This window comes from Haemorhous mexicanus, chromosome 5 (assembly GCF_027477595.1).
Source record: "Haemorhous mexicanus isolate bHaeMex1 chromosome 5, bHaeMex1.pri, whole genome shotgun sequence".
NCBI classification, from domain to species: domain Eukaryota; kingdom Metazoa; phylum Chordata; class Aves; order Passeriformes; family Fringillidae; genus Haemorhous; species Haemorhous mexicanus.
The window spans coordinates 75,555,993-75,573,049 of NC_082345.1; the positions used below are offsets into that span (position 1 = coordinate 75,555,993).

Consider the following 17,057-nt stretch of genomic DNA (forward strand, 5'->3'; position numbering starts at 1 on the left):
GCTGTTGATGACGCCCCATCCCCGGGGTGCCCGTTCTGTCCCGGGACGGGGAGCCCGGGGGATGTCGGGGTCCTTGTCCCGACATGTCGCTGTCCCTCGGCCGCGGATTCCTGTCGCAGTCCCGGGATGTCGCTTTCCCGCGGGTCCGTGTCCCGGGATGCGGGTCCCCCCGCGCTCTCGCGGTCCCCGTCCCGGGGCTGCCGCTGCCCGTCCCGGTCTGTCGGGGTCCCCCCGGGCGCCGCGGTCCCCCCGGGGGCGGAGCGGCCCCCGCCGCCGCTCGGGGCCCGCCCGGCCCCCGCCGGTGTCCGGTTACCGGCTGGCGGCTGCCGCGGCCGCAGGAGCCGCCGTCCCGCGGAGCCGCGGCCCCCGCGCTGCCCACGCAGGTACCGGGCCCCGGGGAGGGGGCGCGCACGGGACCCACGCGCGGGGAGCCCCGCGGGGGCGGCGGCAGCGCGGGGGGCGCCCCCGGTACCGGCAACCCCCGGTCCCCTCCCGTGGCGTCGCGGCCGGCGCCGGCTCCCACGCGTGTCCGCGGGGAGCGACCTCCCCCCCGCCCCGCATGGCCGGGGGTCCCCTCCGCGGGTCGCCTGGCGGTGTCCCCTGTGCCCTCCGGGGGTCCCGGAGCGGGGCCCGGCCCCCACGGGGGCCTCCGGGGGGCGGGCGGGGGGCGCGGCGGGGCCGCCCCGGGGCTGCGCATCCCGGCCCCGGAGCCGCGGTGACCTTGGGTGGGGCGGGCGGGCGGGGGGACACCGCGGGAGTGTCCCCGGTGCCACCCACCGCAGGGACAAGCGGGGGGCGCGGGGGCACGGCCTGCGGGACAGGGCCGGGCAGCGGCAGTGCCGCGGTGCCCTGCGGGGTGGCACAGGGCGGTGGCACAGCCGGGCAGCGGCAGTGCCACGGTGCCCTGCGGGGCTGGGGATGTGGTTTAGTGCCCAGGTGTGCCGTGCCAGGCCTGGCCGTGCCGTGCGGTGCCATGGGTGCCATGCCAGGCCAGGTGACTCAGAGGGGTGCCATGGGGTGCAGGGTGGTGACACCACGAGGTGCAGAGGGCACAGCAACTCCGCTGTGATTGGGTCGTGGCTGTCACCCTCAGCCAAAGGCCACCGTGGGAAAGGTCCCCGTGTTGGGGGCAGGGGGGGTCACCCCCCGACGCCCCTGGCTCAGCCCTGGCTGTGCCCACACCGGGGGGTCCCAGAGCTGGGGGGTCTCCAGGGCCCCCCGTGGTGACACAGGGACTTGGTGGCACCCCTGCCCCCTCCCCCCCCGGCCGCGTCCGTGCCGCCCCTCCCGCGCTCCCGCAGGGGACACGGGGCAGGGGACACTGGGCAGGGGACAGCGTGTGCCACGTGCGGGGGGCGGGTGCTGGGGTCCGGCCGGGCGGGGGCCGGGCTGTCCTCCCCGATGTCCCCTCCGGGGCCGCGCAGGCGGCGGTGGCAGCGCTCACCCTTCCCTCAGTGGGCACCGGGCCAGCGCCACGTGACGCCGCCGTGACGCGGCCCGGGGGCTCCGCGGGCCCCCGCCGGGCTGGCACCGCCCCCGGGGACACCGGGGAGGGCACCGCTGCCCCCTCCGTCCCTGCGCCGCAGCCCCGCGGTCCCGTGTCGGTGGCCGGCGGCCCGTGCCGGGGGTGGCCGTCCCCGCGCCCATCCCCCCGGTGTCCCCCCGCAGGTGTCACCGGCGGGTCCCCAGGATGGCGGAAGCTCACCAGGCCGTGGCCTTCCAGTTCACGGTCACCCCCGAGGGCTTGGGCTTCCACCTGAGCCGCGAGGCCGTGCGCCACCTCTACCTGGCCGTCATCCACTCATGGAAAAAGCGCTTGGTCCGCGCCAAGGTGGGCTCGGCCGCCTGTGTCCCCTCCCGTGCCAGCCCCCCGTGCCCCCCGTGACCCCGCTGTGCCCACAGAACAGCTTCCTGACCGGCGTGTACCCCGCGTCGCCCTCCAGCTGGATGGTGGTGGTGATGGCCACCGCCGGCTCCTGCTACTGCCAGGTGGATCCGTCCCTGGGGCTCATCGCCCGCATCCAGCACTGGCTGCCCCGCAGGTGAGCCGGGACACGGCCCGAGCCGGGTCACCTCCCGCGGTGGGGACAGCCCGCACGGGCCCCCTGCAGTGTCCCGGGGAGAGACCCCAGACCCAGCGTGGCCCTGGGGACCTGTGACCCTGCACGTCCCTGCCCCATGTGGGGATGTCCCCCAAGGGGTCCCACCCAGGGCACGGCCCTGTCCCACAGAGGGACCCCGACCCCCAGAAGGTGCAGGGGGCCTGTGACGTCTCCGTTTGGGGGTGTCCCTCAAGGGACCCACGTAGGGACATCCCCGCCTGGGGACATTTCCTGGGAATGCCACCAGGGGCACAGCCCTGTCTGGGGCCACCTCCAGGGATGCCATCCGTGCTGTCCCCACCCCTGAGGCCGTGTCCCCCGCGTGTCCCCAGCGAGGCGCTGACCCCCCAGGCGCAGACCGTGGTCAGCACCGTGGTGTTCTCCACGGGGGCCTGGCTGGCGGCCGTGCTGCTCTTCCGGAGGCTGCTCCGCCTGCTGCTCTCCTACCACGGCTGGATGTTCGAGCCCCACGGGCACATGAGCCGCAGCACCCGCCTCTGGATTGTGAGCGGCACCCGCACCGGGAGATGGGGGAGACGGAAGTGTGGGAGCTTTGGGAGATGTGGGAGTTTTGGGAGATGTGGGAGATGTGGGGGCTTTGGGACCTTTGGGAGGTGTGGGAGGTGTGGGAGCTTTGGGGGCTGTGGGAGCTTTGGGAGGTGTGGGAGCTTTGGGAGCTTTGGGAGCTGTGGGAGATTTGGGAGCTTTGGGAGCTTTGGGAGATGTGGGAGATGTGGGGGCTGTGGGAGCTTTGGGGGCTGTGGGAGCTGTGGGAGCTTTGAGAGATGTGGGAGATGTGGGAGCTTTGGGAGCTTTGGGGGCTGTGGGAGATGTGGGAGATGTGGGAGGTGTGGGAGGTGTGGGAGCTTTGGGGGCTGTGGGAGCTTTGGGAGATGTGGGAGCTTTGGGAGCTTTGGGGGCTGTAGGAGATGTGGGAGATGTGGGAGCTTTGGGAGGTGTGGGAGCTTTGGGAGATGTGGGAGCTTTGGGGGCTGTGGGAGCTTTGGGAGCTTTGGGGGCTGTGGGAGCTTTGGGAACTTTGAGGGCTGTGGGAGCTTTGGGAGATGTGGGAGCTTTGGGAGATGTGGGAGCTTTGGGAGGTGTGGGAGCTTTGGGAGCTTTGGGAGCTTTGGGTGCCGTGGATGCCATGGAGTTGTGGGAACTCGGGGAGCTGTTGGAGCCATGGGAGCTTTGGGAGCCTTGGAAGGTGTGGAAGCCTTGGGTGCTTTGGGAACTGGGAGTTTTGGGTGCTGTGGCAGCCATGGATGCTGTGGGAGCTGTGGGAGCTTTGGGTGCCGTGGGAGCTGTGGAAGCTCTGGGATCCGTGGGTGCTTTGGGAGCCGTGGGTGCCTGGACGTTTTTGGGAGCTGTGGGAGCTTTGGGTGCCATTGGAGCTGTGGAAACTCAGGGAGCATTGGCAGCTGTGGATGTTTGGTAGCCGTGGGTTTTTCGGGAGTCGTGGGTGCCTGGAGATTTTTGGGAGTGGTGGGAGCCGTGGATCCTCACCCCACCCCTCCTCCTCCTCCTCCTCCTCCTCCCGCTGCTGCTGCTGCTCCCGCAGGCGGTGATGAAGATCATGTCCATCCGCAAGCCCCTCCTCTACAGCTTCCAGAGCTCCCTTCCCAAGCTGCCGGTGCCCCCCGTGAAAGCCACCATCGCCCGGGTACGCCACGCCCGTGGGGCCGGGGGCCCGAGGGGTGCCCGGCAGCGGCAGTGGCGGGGGGTCACCCCGTGTCCCCTCCCCGCAGTACCTGGAGTCGGTGCGGCCGCTCCTGGACGATGACAAATACCTGGAGATGGAGGCGCTGGCCAAGGAGTTCCAGGAGAAGACGGCGCCGCGGCTCCAGCGGTACCTGCGCCTCAAGTCCTGGTGGACAACCAACTACGTGAGTGTGGGGACACCCGGGGACAGCGGGGACCCCCCGGCCTTTGGGGTGGTGACCCCGGAACTGGTGTCCCCTCCCGGCAGCATGAGGAGGGATTTGGGATCTCCTGGGTGTCCTGGCTGGAGCCGTAAGGGCAGAGGATCGTGTCCCCCGTCACTGTCCCCTCTTTCTGTCCCTGTTTCTTGTCCCCATCCCTGTCACCTCTCCCCATTCCTGTCCCTTCCTCTGTCTCCTCTCCTTGTCCCTGCCTCCTAACCCTTGTCCCTGTCCCCTCTCCCTGTCCCCCACTCCCGTTCCTATTCCGATCCCTGTCCCCTCACCCTTATCCCTGTCTCCTGTCCCCGTTCTTGTCTCCATTCCCATTCCTGCCCCTGTCCCTTGTCCCAATTCCTTATCCCATGTCCCCTCTCCTTTGTCCCCTATCCCATGTCCACTCCCTGTGGCCTTTCCCGGTTCCCTCTCTCCATCCCTGTCCGTGCTCTCTTCCCCCGCTGTCCCCTGTCCCTGTCCCCGTCCCTGTCCCTGTCCCCGTCCCCGTCCCCGCAGGTCAGTGACTGGTGGGAGGAGTACGTTTACCTGCGCGGCCGCAGCCCCCTCATGGTCAACAGCAACTACTACGCCATGGTAAGGGATGGTGGGGGGCTGGGGGACCCCAAACCCTCCCGGGGACCCCCCGGCACCCCCCGCGACACGCGCCGTGTCCCTTGTCCCCAGGATTTCCTGTACGTGAACCCCAGCCCCGTCCAGGCTGCGCGGGCGGCCAACGTGGTGCACTCCATGCTGCTCTACCGGCGGCGGCTGGACCGGGGCGAGATCCCCCCGGTGAGGGGGCCCCGGGGGCTTGGGGGGGTCCAGGGGGTCCCGGGGCGTGGGGGACCCCGGGGGGAGGGGGTCAGCGTGGTCCTGTTGTACCGGCAGCAGCTGGACTGGGGGAGATTCCCCGGTGAGGGGGGACTGGGGGGCCCAATGGAGCTGGGGGGTCCCATGGGGTTGGGGGTCCCGGGGGGGTCCGGTGGGGCTAGGGGGGCCAAGGGGACTGGGAAGGCTGGGGGGGTCCCATGGGACTGGAGGAACTGGGAGCTTCTTTAGGGTTGAAGGGACTGGGGGGGCTCCCAGGGGGTTGGGGGATCCAGAGGGTCCCAGGGGGTTGGGGGGCAGTGGGAGTCCGGTGGAACTGAGGGGTTTGGGGGGTCCCAGAGGTTGGGGGGCAGTGGGAGTCCGGTGGAACTGAGGGGTTTGGGGGGTGCCATGGGGCTGGGGGGCAGTGGGAGTCTGGTGGAACTGAGGGGTTTTGGGGGTCCCAGGGAGCTGGGGGGGCTGGGAGTCTGGTGGAACTGAGGGGCTTGGGGGGGTCCCAGGGGGATGGGGGTTTTGGGGGGTCCCAGGGAGCTGGGGGGGCTGGGAGTCCTGTGGAACTGAGGGGTTTGGGGGGTCCCAGGGGGATGGGGGGCAGTGGGAGTCTGGTGGAACTGAGGGGTTTGGGGGGTCCCATGGGATTGGGGGGCAGTGGGAGTCCGGTGGAACTGAAGGGTTTGGGGGGGTCCCAGGAGGATGGGGGTTTTGGGGGGTCCCAGGGAGCTGGGGGTCCCGTGGGATTGAGGGAGCTCGGGGATCCCGTGGATTTGGGGGTCCTGCAGAGCAGGGAGATCTCCTGGGACAGAAGCAGGGCGGTGTCACTTGGGGCTGGCGGGGGGCACGGAGCGGGGGTGGCAGCGGCCGGGATGGGGACAGAGCCCCCCCCCGAGCCCCCCTGACCCGTGTCCCCCCCAGATGATGGCCCTGGGCGTGGTGCCCATGTGCTCGTACCAGTCGGAGCGGATGTTCAACACCACCCGCATCCCGGGAAAGGAGACGGGTACGGGGCCGGGGGGCGGCACCGCCCCGGGGGGGCCGTCCGGGGGTCCCCGCCGCCCTGACCCCGCCGTGCCCCCCCAGACACGCTGCTGCACCTGACGGACAGCAAACACCTGGCCGTGTACCACAAGGGCCGCTACTACAAGGTGTGGCTGTACTACGGGGGGCAGCTGCTGCCGCCCGCCGACCTGGAGATGCAATTCCAGAGGATCCTGGAGGATCCCTCGCCCCCCCAGCCCGGGGAGGAGCGGCTGGCGGCGCTCACGGCCGGGGAAAGGTCTGCGGGCACCGGGGAGCCCCGGGAAGAACGGGGGTGTTGGGTGTACTGGGATGCTGGGCACCTGGGAGCTCTGGGAACACCGGGAATAATGGAAATAATAGTGGGGATATTGGGGATGCTGGGCACCTGGGAACTCTGGGAATAATGGGGATAATGGAAATAATAATGGGGATATTGGTGATAATGGGGATGCTGGGCACCTGAGAGCTCTGGGAATAATGGGGATAATGGAAATAATAATGGGGATAATGGGAATAATGGGGATGCTGGGCACCTGGGAACTCTGGGAATAATGGCAATAATGGAAATAATAATGGGGATATTGGGGATAATGGGGATGTTGGGCACCTGGGAGCTCTGGGAACACCGGGAATAATGGAAATAATAATGGGAATAATTGGGATGCTGGGCACCTGAGAGCTCTGGGAATAATGGGAATAATGGAAATAATAATAATGGGAATATTGGGGATGCTGGGCACCTGAGAGCTCTGGGAATATTGGGAACCTCAGGAACGCTGGGAATAATGGGGATACTGGGTAAACTGGGGATACTGGAGACACTGGAAATACCAGGAACTCCGGGAATTTTGGGAATAATGGGGATGCTGGGCATACTGGGATGCTGGGCACCCGGGAACTCTGGAACACCGGAAATAATGGGACTAATGGGAATAATGGGGACACTGGGCACCTGGAAACTCTGGGAACTGCAGGAATACTGGGCATACTGGGGAACACCGGGCACCTAGGAACTCCAGGAACGCTGGGAACAACGGGAGCAATGGCCATACTGGGAATACTGGGGGTGCTGGGCATAACGGGCTCCTGGGAACTCCGGGAACAATGGGCACACTGGGGATACTGGGAACACCGGGAGCCTTGGGAGCCCTGGGCCACCAGGGCGCCCTGTCCCCATCCCTGTCCCCGGTCTCGCACAGGGACACGGGACACCCCCGGGGTGGGGGGCTCGGAGGGGTCCTCGGTGGCCGCGGTGCCACCCGGGGTGGGGTGAGAGGGGGCGGGGTGAGGGGGTGTGAGGGTGTGAGGGGTGAGAGGGTGAGGGGTGAGAGGGTGTGAGGGTGTGAGGGTGAGGGGTGTGAGGGTGTGGGGTGCGGGGTTTGGGGCGCCCCGCGCTGCCCGGGATGGGGTGCGGGGTTCGGGGTGCTCGGCGCTGCCCGGGATGGGGTGCGGGGTTCGAGGCACCCCGCGCTGCCCGGGATGGGGTGCGGGGTTCGGGGTTCGGGGTGCCCCGCTCTGACCGGCGCTGCCCGGGATGGGGTGCGGGGTTCGGGGTGCCCCGCGCTGCCCGGGATGGGGTGCGGGGTTCGGGGTGCCCCGCGCTGCCCGGGATGGGGTGCGGGGTTCGGGGTGCTCGGCGCTGCCCGGGATGGGGTGCGGGGTTTGGGGCACCCCGCGCTGCCCGGGATGGGGTGCGGGGTTCGGGGTGCCCCGCTCTGACCGGCGCTGCCCGGGATGGGGTGCGGGGTTCGGGGTGCTCGGCGCTGCCCGGGATGGGGTGCGGGGTTCGGGGTGCCCTGCGCTGCCCGGGATGGGGTGCGGGGTTCGGGGCGCCCCGCGCTGACCGGCGCTGCCCAGGGTGCCGTGGGCCGAGGCGCGGGCGCGGTTCTTCAGCCGCGGCCCCAACAAGGTGTCCCTGGACGCCATCGAGCGCGCCGCCTTCTTCCTGACGCTGGACGAGGACGAGCACGGCCAGGAGCCCGCCCGGCCCGGCTGCATGGACGCCTACGCCAAGTCCCTGCTGCACGGCCGCTGCTACGACCGGTGCGTGAGCCTGAACAGCCCGGACCCCACACCTGCCCCCGACACCCACAGACACACGGACACCCCCAGGCACCCCAAACCTGCCCCCGGCACCCACAGACACCCACAGACACCGCAAACCTGCACCACAGACACCCACAGACACCCCCAGAGACACCCACAGACACCCCCAGGGACCCCAAACCTGCACCACAGACACCACAGACACCCACAGACACCCACAGACACCCCAAACCTGCACCACTGACACCCCCAGACACCCACAGACACCCCCAGACACCCCAAACCTGCACCACAGACACCCAGACACCCACAGGCACCCAGAGACACCCACAGACACCCCAAACCTGCACCACAGACACCCAGACACCCACAGGCACCCAGAGACACCCACAGACACCCCAAACCTGCACCACAGACACCCCCAGACACCCCTAAACTGCACCACAGACACCCCCAGGCACCCCAAACCCCCAGCCAGCCCAGTCCCTGCTGCATGGACCCTGCTGTGACCGGTGAGCACCCCAAAAACACCCCCAGGACCCCCCCCCAACCCCTCTGAACCGCCCCCCATCATCCCCAGCCCCCCCAGACCCCATCACCCAAGTCCCTGCTGCACTGCTGTGACCGATGGGCACCCCAAAACCCTGCTGGGACCCCAGACCTCCCCCAGTACCCTCAGCACCCCCATCCTACAATGCCAGACCCACTCCCAGACCCCCCAACGCCCTCAGACCCCCACGCAGACCCCCAGCACCCCATCCCTGCCGCTCCCACCACCTGTGGGCACCCCAAAACCCTCCCAGATCCCCCGAACGCCCCCCGCCCCTTCAAACTCCCCACCCTCCCCTGCCATCTCCCAAACCTGCCCCTTGCCCTCGCCCCCCTCCACTGCCCCCTGCCCTCTCCCTCCCGGTACCCTCCGCCCCCCAGCGCCCCCCAAACCCCCCGTGCCGCCCCCAGCTGGTTCGACAAGTCCTTCACGCTGGTGGTCTACAAGAACGGCAAGATCGGGGCCAACGCCGAGCACTCCTGGGCCGACGCCCCCATCATGGGGCACCTCTGGGAGGTACCGGGGCACGGGGACACCCCCGGGGGGGCGGGGACACCCCCGGTGGGGCGGGGACACCCCCAGGGGGGCACCTCTGGGAGGTACCGGGGCACGGGGACACCCCCGGTGGGGCACGGGGACACCCCCGGTGGGGTGGGGACTCCCCCAGGGGGGCACCTCTGGGAGGTACCGGGGCACGGGGACACCCCCGGGGGGGCGGGGACACCCCCGGGGGGGCACGGGGACACTCCCAGTGGGGCACGGGGACACCCCCAATGGGGCACGGGGACACCCCCGGGGGGCGGGGACACCCCCGGGGGGGCACGGGGACACTCCCAGTGGGGCACGGGGACACCCCCAATGGGGCACGGGGACACCCCCGGGGGGCGGGGACACCCCCAATGGGGCACGGGGACACCCCCGGGGGGCGGGGACACCCCCAATGGGGCATGGGGACACCCCCAATGGGGTGGGGACACCCCCGGTGGGGCACCTCTGGGAGGTACCAGGGCACGGGGACATCCCCGGGGGGGCACGGGGACACCCCCAATGGGGCACGGGGACGCCCCCAATGGGGTGGGGACACCCCCGGTGGGGCACCTCTGGGAGGTACCAGGGCACGGGGACATCCCCAATGGGGCACGGGGACGCCCCCAATGGGGCACGGGGACACCCCCAGTGGGGCACGGGGACACCCCCGGGGGGCGGGGACACCCCCAGGGGCGCACCTCCGGCACGGGCAACCCCCCAGTGGGGCACCCCAGGGCTGGGGACCCCCTGATGGGGCTCCCCAGACTGGGGACCCTCAGCTGGGGACCCCAGCCAGGCCCCCCGAGGCTGAGGACCCCTGTTTGGGGGTGGGGAGGGGGAGAAGATGTGGGGGGGTTCTGCCCGGGCCGTGGGGTGAGGGCCGGGATTCTGGGGGGCTGGGGGGGGCGCTGAGGGCTTGGAATTGGGGGGCTGGGGGGCTCAGGGAGTTGGGGTGATGGGAGGTTTGGGGGCAGAGGGGCTTGAGGGGCTTGGGGTGGTCGGGGGGGATTGGGAGGCCATGGAATTGGGGGGTCGGGGGGCTTGGGGATTTGGGGTTTGGGGAGCTGAAGGGTTGGGGGCCATGGAATTGGGGGTCTGGGGGCACCGACTCGGGCCGTCGGGGGTCTTGGGGATTCGGGGTTGGGGCGGTCATGGATTGGGGGATAGAGGGTCCTGGGGATTGGGGTCTGGGCGGGTCGTGGAACTGGGGCTCTGGGAGTTGGGGGGCCGGGGTTTTGGGGGGGCGGGGGTTTTGGGGGGGCGGGGTTTTGGGGGGCCGGGGTTATGGGGGGCCGGGGTTATGGGGATCTGGTGTTTTGGGGGGCCGGGGTTTTTGGGGGGCTGGGGTTTTTGGGGGGCCGGGGGTTTTGGGGGGCCGGGGGTTTTGGGGATCTGGTGTTTTGGGGGGCTGGGGTTTTTGGGGGCCGTGGGTTTTGGGGGGCCGGGGGTTGTTGCCCTCTCCTCAGTCCCCCCTGTCCCCCCCAGTTCATGCTGGGCACGGACAAGTTCGTGCTGGGCTACACGGAGGGGGGGCACTGCAAGGGGGACCCCAGGTGGCAGCTGGCCCCCCCCCAGCGCCTGCAGTGGGACATCCCCCCCGAGGTGGGTGACAGGATGGACACGGGTGGGGACAGGGGCGGGGACAGGGGCGGGGACAGCTGCAGGTGAGGCTGAGGACACAGGTGAATGCTGTGCCGTGCCGTGCCATGCCATACCGTGCCATGCCGTGTCCCCAGGGGGTGGCGGCCATCGAGGGGCTGCTGCACGTGGCACAGGTGCAGGTTCAGGTGTGGGCACAGGTGAGGGTGAAGGCACAGGTGAGGGTGCCGTGCCATGCCGTGCCATGCTGTGCCATGCTGTGCCGTGCCGTGCGGTGTCCCCAGGGGGTGGCGGCCCTCGAGGGGTCACTGGGGGCACCTTGGGCACAGGTTCAGGTGTGGGCACAGGTGACGGTGCCGTGCGGTGTCCCCAGGGGGTGGCGGCCATCCAGGCTGGTGGTGGCTGGGGTGTGGGTACAGGTACAGGTGAGGGTGCCATGCCATGCCGTGCCGTGCCATGCCATGCCATGCCGTGCCATGCCATGCCGTGCCATGCCGTGCCATGCCATGCCGTGCCATGCCATGCCGTGCCGTGCGGTGTCCCCAGGGGGTGGCAGCCATCGAGGCCTCGCTGCGGGTGGCGCGGGCGCTGGCCGAGGACGTGGATTTCTGCTGCTTCCCGTTCTCCACCTTCGGCAAGGGGCTCATCAAGCGCTGCCGCACCAGCCCCGACGCCTTCATCCAGATCGCCCTGCAGCTGGCACACTTCCGCGTGAGCGACGGGAACGGGATAACGGCGGGGATGATGGATAACGGGATAACGGGGGGGACAGTGGGGTGGAATGGGATGGGATGGGGTGGGGTGGGATGGGATGGGATGGGATGGGATGGGATGGGATGGGGTGGGGTGGGATGGAATGGGATGGAATGGGATGGGATGGGATGGGATGGGGTGGGGTGGAATGGGATGGGATGGGGTGGGATGGGATGGGATGGGATGGGATGGGATGGGGTGGGATGGGATGGGATGGGATGGGATGGGGTGGGGTGGGATGGAATGGGATGGAATGGGATGGGATGGGATGGGATGGGGTGGGGTGGAATGGGATGGGATGGGGTGGGATGGGATGGGATGGGGTGGGGTGGGGTGGGATGGGATGGGGTGGGATGGGGTGGGATGGGATGGGGTGGGATAAGGGGATGGGGTGGGATGGGATGGGATGGGATGGGATGGGATGGGATGGGATGGGATGGGATGGGGTGGGATGGGATGGGATGGGATGGGATGGGATGGGATGGGATGGGGTGGGATGGGATGGGATGGGGTGGGATGGGGTGGGATGGGGTGGGGTGGCGCGGGGCCAGGGAAGGCTGGGCTGTGTCCAGGGCCCAGGGCAGGGCTGTGGCCAGGACGAGGCGGGGTGTGACCAGCGTCAGGCAGCGGGACGGGCCAGGCCCATGCCATGTCCCCACGCCGCCATCCCGCAGGACAAGGGCTCCTTCTGCCTGACCTACGAGGCCTCCATGACGCGGCTGTTCCGCGAGGGCCGCACCGAGACCGTGCGCTCCTGCACCTCCGAGTCCACGGCCTTCGTGCGCAGCATGGCCGACAGCCAGCGCAGCGTGAGTGCCACCGGCGCCCAGCCGGCGCGGGATCCTCCCCACCCTCCTGGGGGTCCCCACCTCGGGCTGTCCCCGTCCCTCCTGCGGGTCCCCGTCCCTCCTGCGGGTCCCCATCCCTCCTGGGGGTCCCCGTCCTTCCTGGGGGTCCCCATCCCTCGCAGAGGTTCCTGTCCCTCAGGGGGTGTTGGGTGCAGTTTGGGGTGCAGTTTGGGGTGCAGCCCCCCAGCCCCTCCCCAGCACGCCGAGGGGCAGCAGCAGCTGTTCCAGGTGCAGATTTGGGGTACAGGTTTGGGGTGCAGGTTTGGGTTCAGGTCGGGATGCAGGTTTGGGGGTGTGTTGGGGTTCAGTTTGGAGTCCAGGCCCCCCTGCACCCCCAGCACTTGGAGGGGCAGTGTCTGTTCCAGGTGCAGGTTTGGGGGCTGTGTCCGGGTTCAGGTTTGGGCTCAGTTTGGGGTGCGGGTTTGGGGTGTCAGATTGGGGTGCAGGTTTGGGGTTCAGGCCCCCCAACCCCTCCCCAGTGTTCAGAGTGGCAGTGACCAGCTGTTCCAGGTGCAGATCTGGGGGCTGTGCTGGGGTTCAGGTTTGGGCTCAGTTTGGGGTTCAGGTTTGGGCTCAGTTTGGGGTTCAGGTTTGGGCTCAGTTTGGGGTTCAGGTTTGGGGTGCGGGTTTGGGGTTCAGGTATGGGGTGCGGGTTTGGGGTGCAGGTTTGGGGTGCGGGTTTGGGGTGTCGGTTTGGGGTGCGGGTTTGGGGTGCAGGTTTGGGGTGCAGGTTTGGGGTGCGGGTTTGGTGTGCGGGTTTGGGGTGTCGGTTTGGGGTGCAGGTTTGGGGTGCGGGTTTGGGGTGCAGTTTTGTGGTTCAGGTTTGGGGTGCGGGTTTGGGGTGCGGGTTTGGGGTGCGGGTTTGGGGTGCGGGTTTGTGGTTCAGGTTTGGGGTGCAGGTTTGGGGTGTCGGTTTGGGGTTCAGGTTTGGGGTTCAGGTTTGGGGTTCAGGTTTGGGGTGCAGGTTTGTGGTTCAGGTTTGGGGTGCGGGTTTGGGGTGCAGGTTTGGGGTGTCGGTTTGGGGTGCAGGTTTGGGGTTCAGGTTTGGGGTGCAGGTTTAGGGTGCAGGTTTGTGGTTCAGGTTTGGGGTGCGGGTTTGGGGTGCAGGTTTGTGGTTCAGGTTTGGGGTTCGGGTTTGGGGTGCGGGTTTGGGGTGTCGGTTAATGCGGGGCTCACGCCCGGGCCCCCAGCGCTCGGAGCGGCAGCAGCTGTTCAAGGCGGCGGCCGAGAAGCACCAGCAGCTCTATCGCCTCGCCATGACCGGCGCGGGCATCGACCGCCACCTCTTCTGCCTCTACCTGATGTCGCGGTACCTGGGCATGCAGAGCCCCTTCCTGGCCAAGGTCAGCGCGGGGGGACACGGGACAGGGACAGGGACAGGGACAAGGGGCAGGGACAGGGACACGGGACAGGGACACGGGACAGGGACAGGGACACGGGACAGGGACAGGGACACGGGACAGGGACACGGGACAGGGACACGGTGGGGACACGAGGGGGACACGGGACAGGGACACGGGACAGGGACACGGGACAGGGACACGAGGGTGACACGGGGGGGACATGGGACAGGGACACGGTGGGGACACGGGACAGGGACACGGGACAGGGACACGAGGGGGCAGTGTGGGAGCAGCACGCAAGGGTGGCACTGAGGGACACGGGGGGGACACACGAGGGGGGCACACGAGGGGGGGAGCATGGGGTGACACGAGGGGCGCAGGGGTGACAGAGGACATGGGTGGGAGCACGGGGGGAGCAGCACACTTGGCACTGAGGGACACGGGGGGACATGAGGGGGACAGGCAGGGACATGGGGGGAGCTCATGTGGAGCCGCTGTGGGACGCGGGCCAGGGGCACGGGGTGGGGGCACAGAGTGGCACCGGGAGGGCATGGGGGACATGGCGAGAGGGCAGCACATGGAGGGGCACGGGAGGGCACAGCGGGGTACCAGGGGGCACTGCCACCACCTGGTGTCACTGCACGTGGAGTCCCACTCTGGGGTGCCATGGGGCACAGTGGGGTGCCCTGGGGTGCCATGGGGCTGGGGTGCCATGGGGCTGGGGTGCCATGGGGCTCCCCGGGGTGCCCTGGGGCACAGTGGGGTGCCCCGGGGTGCAGCGAGTGGCCCCACAGGTGCTGGCGGAGCCCTGGCGCCTCTCCACCAGCCAGACCCCGCAGCAACAGCTCAAGATGTTCGACCTCGAAAAATTCCCCGACCACGTCTCCAGCGGCGGCGGCTTCGGCCCCGTGAGCTCCGGGGGGCACCGGGGGGCACCGGGAGGGCTCAGGAGGGCACCGGGCGGGGGGCAGCGGGGTGCGGGGGTGGCTGTGGGCTCTGTACTGCGTCCCCCCCGTGGGTTTGGGCAGGGGGTGCCCCACACTGGGAGCCCCCAGCCCCACATGGGTGACCCGGGTGGCTTCAGCCCAACCCCACAGCGCGGGTGGGTGGCCCAGGGGGGTCCTAGGTGCCCCCAGGTGCCCCCATGGCCCCTTGTCCCCCCGCAGGTGGCAGACGATGGTTATGGGGTGTCCTACATCATCGCCGGGGAGAACCTCATCACCTTCCACGTGTCCAGCAAGTTCTCCAGCCCCGAGACGGTGAGGGGGGCACGGGGGGTGGCTGGGGCTCTCCCAGAGCTGCAGTCGCTGTCCATGGGGTCACCTGTGGGGTCACCCGGGGCTCTGGGACAGCCCCTGACCCTGATCTTGACCCTGCTGCCTCCTGTGCCCCCCGCTTCCTGTGGGACCCCCGCCCCACCCCAGCCCCCTCCTCTGGGACCCTCCCCACACCCCAGTCACCCCCACTGGGGTGCAGGTCATGCTGGGGGTCCCACAGCTCCGGGGGTGCCCCAGGGTGGGCATGGGGGGTTCGGGTCTCACTTCGGGCATTCAGGTCCCGCCCTGGGAGGGTCCGGGTGCCCCCCGGGGGTCCGGGCGGGCTCTGAGGGGTGCTGCCCGCAGGACTCGCAGCGTTTCGCCCGCAACATCCGCCAGGCCATGCTGGACATCGCGGCGCTCTTCGACAAACCGCCCCCCGCGGGCAGGAAGTGAGCGGGGGCCGCGGGGCTCCCGGCTTCTGGGGGGCCGGGGGTCGCTGCCCTGGACCTGCTCCCAATAAAGGCTCTTGGTGTGACCCCGTGTGCCGCGGGGGGGACCCCGGGGGCGCCGTGGGTGCCAGGGCTGGATCCAGGGAATGTCGGGGTGCACCCATGGGTGCCAGGGCTGGATCCAGGGAATGTCGGGGTGCACCCATGGGTGCCAGGGCTGGATCCACGGAATGTCGGGGTGTACCTATGGGTGCCAGGGTTGGATCCACGGGGTGTCCTCAGGGGGGCCCGGTGGGCACTCGCCAGGGCCGGTGAAGGCATCCAAAGGGCCACCCCTGGGGCGGTGACCCCGGTGGTTCAAACCCAGCCCCATCCCAGTGATCCATCCCCATCCCGGTGATCCGTGCCCATAGCCATGCCCGTGCTTGTCCCGGTGATCTGAGTCCATCCCCATCCCGGTGATCCGTGCCCATCCCGGTGATCCGTGCCCATCCCAGTGATCCGTGCCCATCCCAGTGATCCGTGCCCATCCCGGTGATCCATGCCTGTCCCAGTGATCTGTAGCCATTCCCAGGTCCGTCCCCATCCCGGTGATCCGTGCCCATCCCCAGCCCCATGCCCATCCCCATATCCGTACCTGTACCCGTCCCCATCCTGGTGATCCCTGCCTGTCCCGGAGATCCATGCCCGTCCCGGTGCTCCGCGCCCATCCCCGGATCCGCTCCCATCCCGGTGATCCCGGATCGGCTCCCATCCCGGTGATCCCGGATGCGCTCCCATCCCGGAGATCCCGGATCCACTCCCATCCCGGTGATCCCGGATCCGCTCCCATCCCGGAGATCCCTGCCTGTCCCGGTGCTTCGCGCCCATCCCCGGATCCGCTCCCATCCCGGCGCTCCGCGCCCGGCCCCGTGCCCATCCCCACCCGGTGACGGGGGTGCGCAGCGGGGCACGGCGGCACGGACGGGCCCTGCGCAGAGCCCCTGGGCCGTGTCCGGCATGGGGGTCGCCGCGCCCCGGGTGGCACCGCGCTGGCACCGTCCCCGCCCTCCCTCCCCGCCGCCACCGCCCGCACCCGCCCGGCGCCGCCAGCCCGGAGCCACCGGCGGGCGAGGGGCCAGACCGGGCACGGGGACTGGGGACACCCCGGGAAAGGGGACAGACTGGGCACGGGGACTGGGGACACCCCGGGAGAGGGGACAGAGCGGGCACGGGGACTGGGGACACCCCGGGAGAGGGGACAGACCGGGCACGGGGACTGGGGACACCCCGGGAAAGGGGACAGACTGGGCACGGGGACTGGGGACACCCCGGGAAAGGGGACAGAGCGGGCACGGGGACTGGGGACAGCCCGGGAGAGGGGACAGAGCGGGCACGGGGACTGGGGACACCCCGGGAAAGGGGACAGACTGGGCACGGGGACTGGGGACACCCCGGGAAAGGGGACAGACCGAGCACGAGGACTGGGGACAGCCCGGGAGAGGGGACAGAGCGGGCACGGGGACTGGGGACACCCCGGGAGAGGGGACAGAGCGGGCACGGGGACTGGGGACACCCCGGGAGAAGGGATAGACCGGGCACGGGGACTGGGGAGACCCCGGGCAAGGGGACAGGACGGGCACGGGGACTGGGGACAGCCCGGGAGAGGGGACAGGACGGGGACAGGGACCGAGGACAAGCCTGGGAGAGGGGCCAGGGGACAAGGGGCCACCCGTCAGAGGGGACAGAGCGGGCACAGGGACGGGGGACATCCCCTGGAGAAGGGTCAGGCAGGGGACAGGGACAGAGATCCCCCGGGAGAGGGGTCAGATCGGGAACA

The 17,057-nt window shown here is 69.6% G+C and overlaps 1 protein-coding gene across 1 annotated transcript; it reads left to right on the plus strand.

Annotated features, from left to right (window-relative positions):
• The first annotated feature begins 282 nt into the window (after positions 1–282).
• On the plus strand, positions 283–15,324 carry CPT1B (carnitine palmitoyltransferase 1B). The gene is made up of 19 exons (XM_059847652.1): positions 283–383; positions 1,669–1,831; positions 1,903–2,042; positions 2,435–2,606; positions 3,664–3,765; positions 3,851–3,988; positions 4,535–4,612; positions 4,703–4,810; positions 5,759–5,843; positions 5,924–6,119; positions 7,721–7,906; positions 8,870–8,975; positions 10,473–10,589; positions 11,133–11,297; positions 12,014–12,148; positions 13,378–13,530; positions 14,325–14,438; positions 14,697–14,789; positions 15,153–15,324. The coding sequence occupies exons 2-19, from the start codon at positions 1,691–1,693 to the stop codon at positions 15,240–15,242; spliced, it is 2,319 nt and encodes a 772-aa protein (XP_059703635.1). The 5' UTR covers positions 283–383; positions 1,669–1,690; the 3' UTR covers positions 15,243–15,324.
• The last annotated feature ends 1,733 nt before the right edge of the window (positions 15,325–17,057 follow it).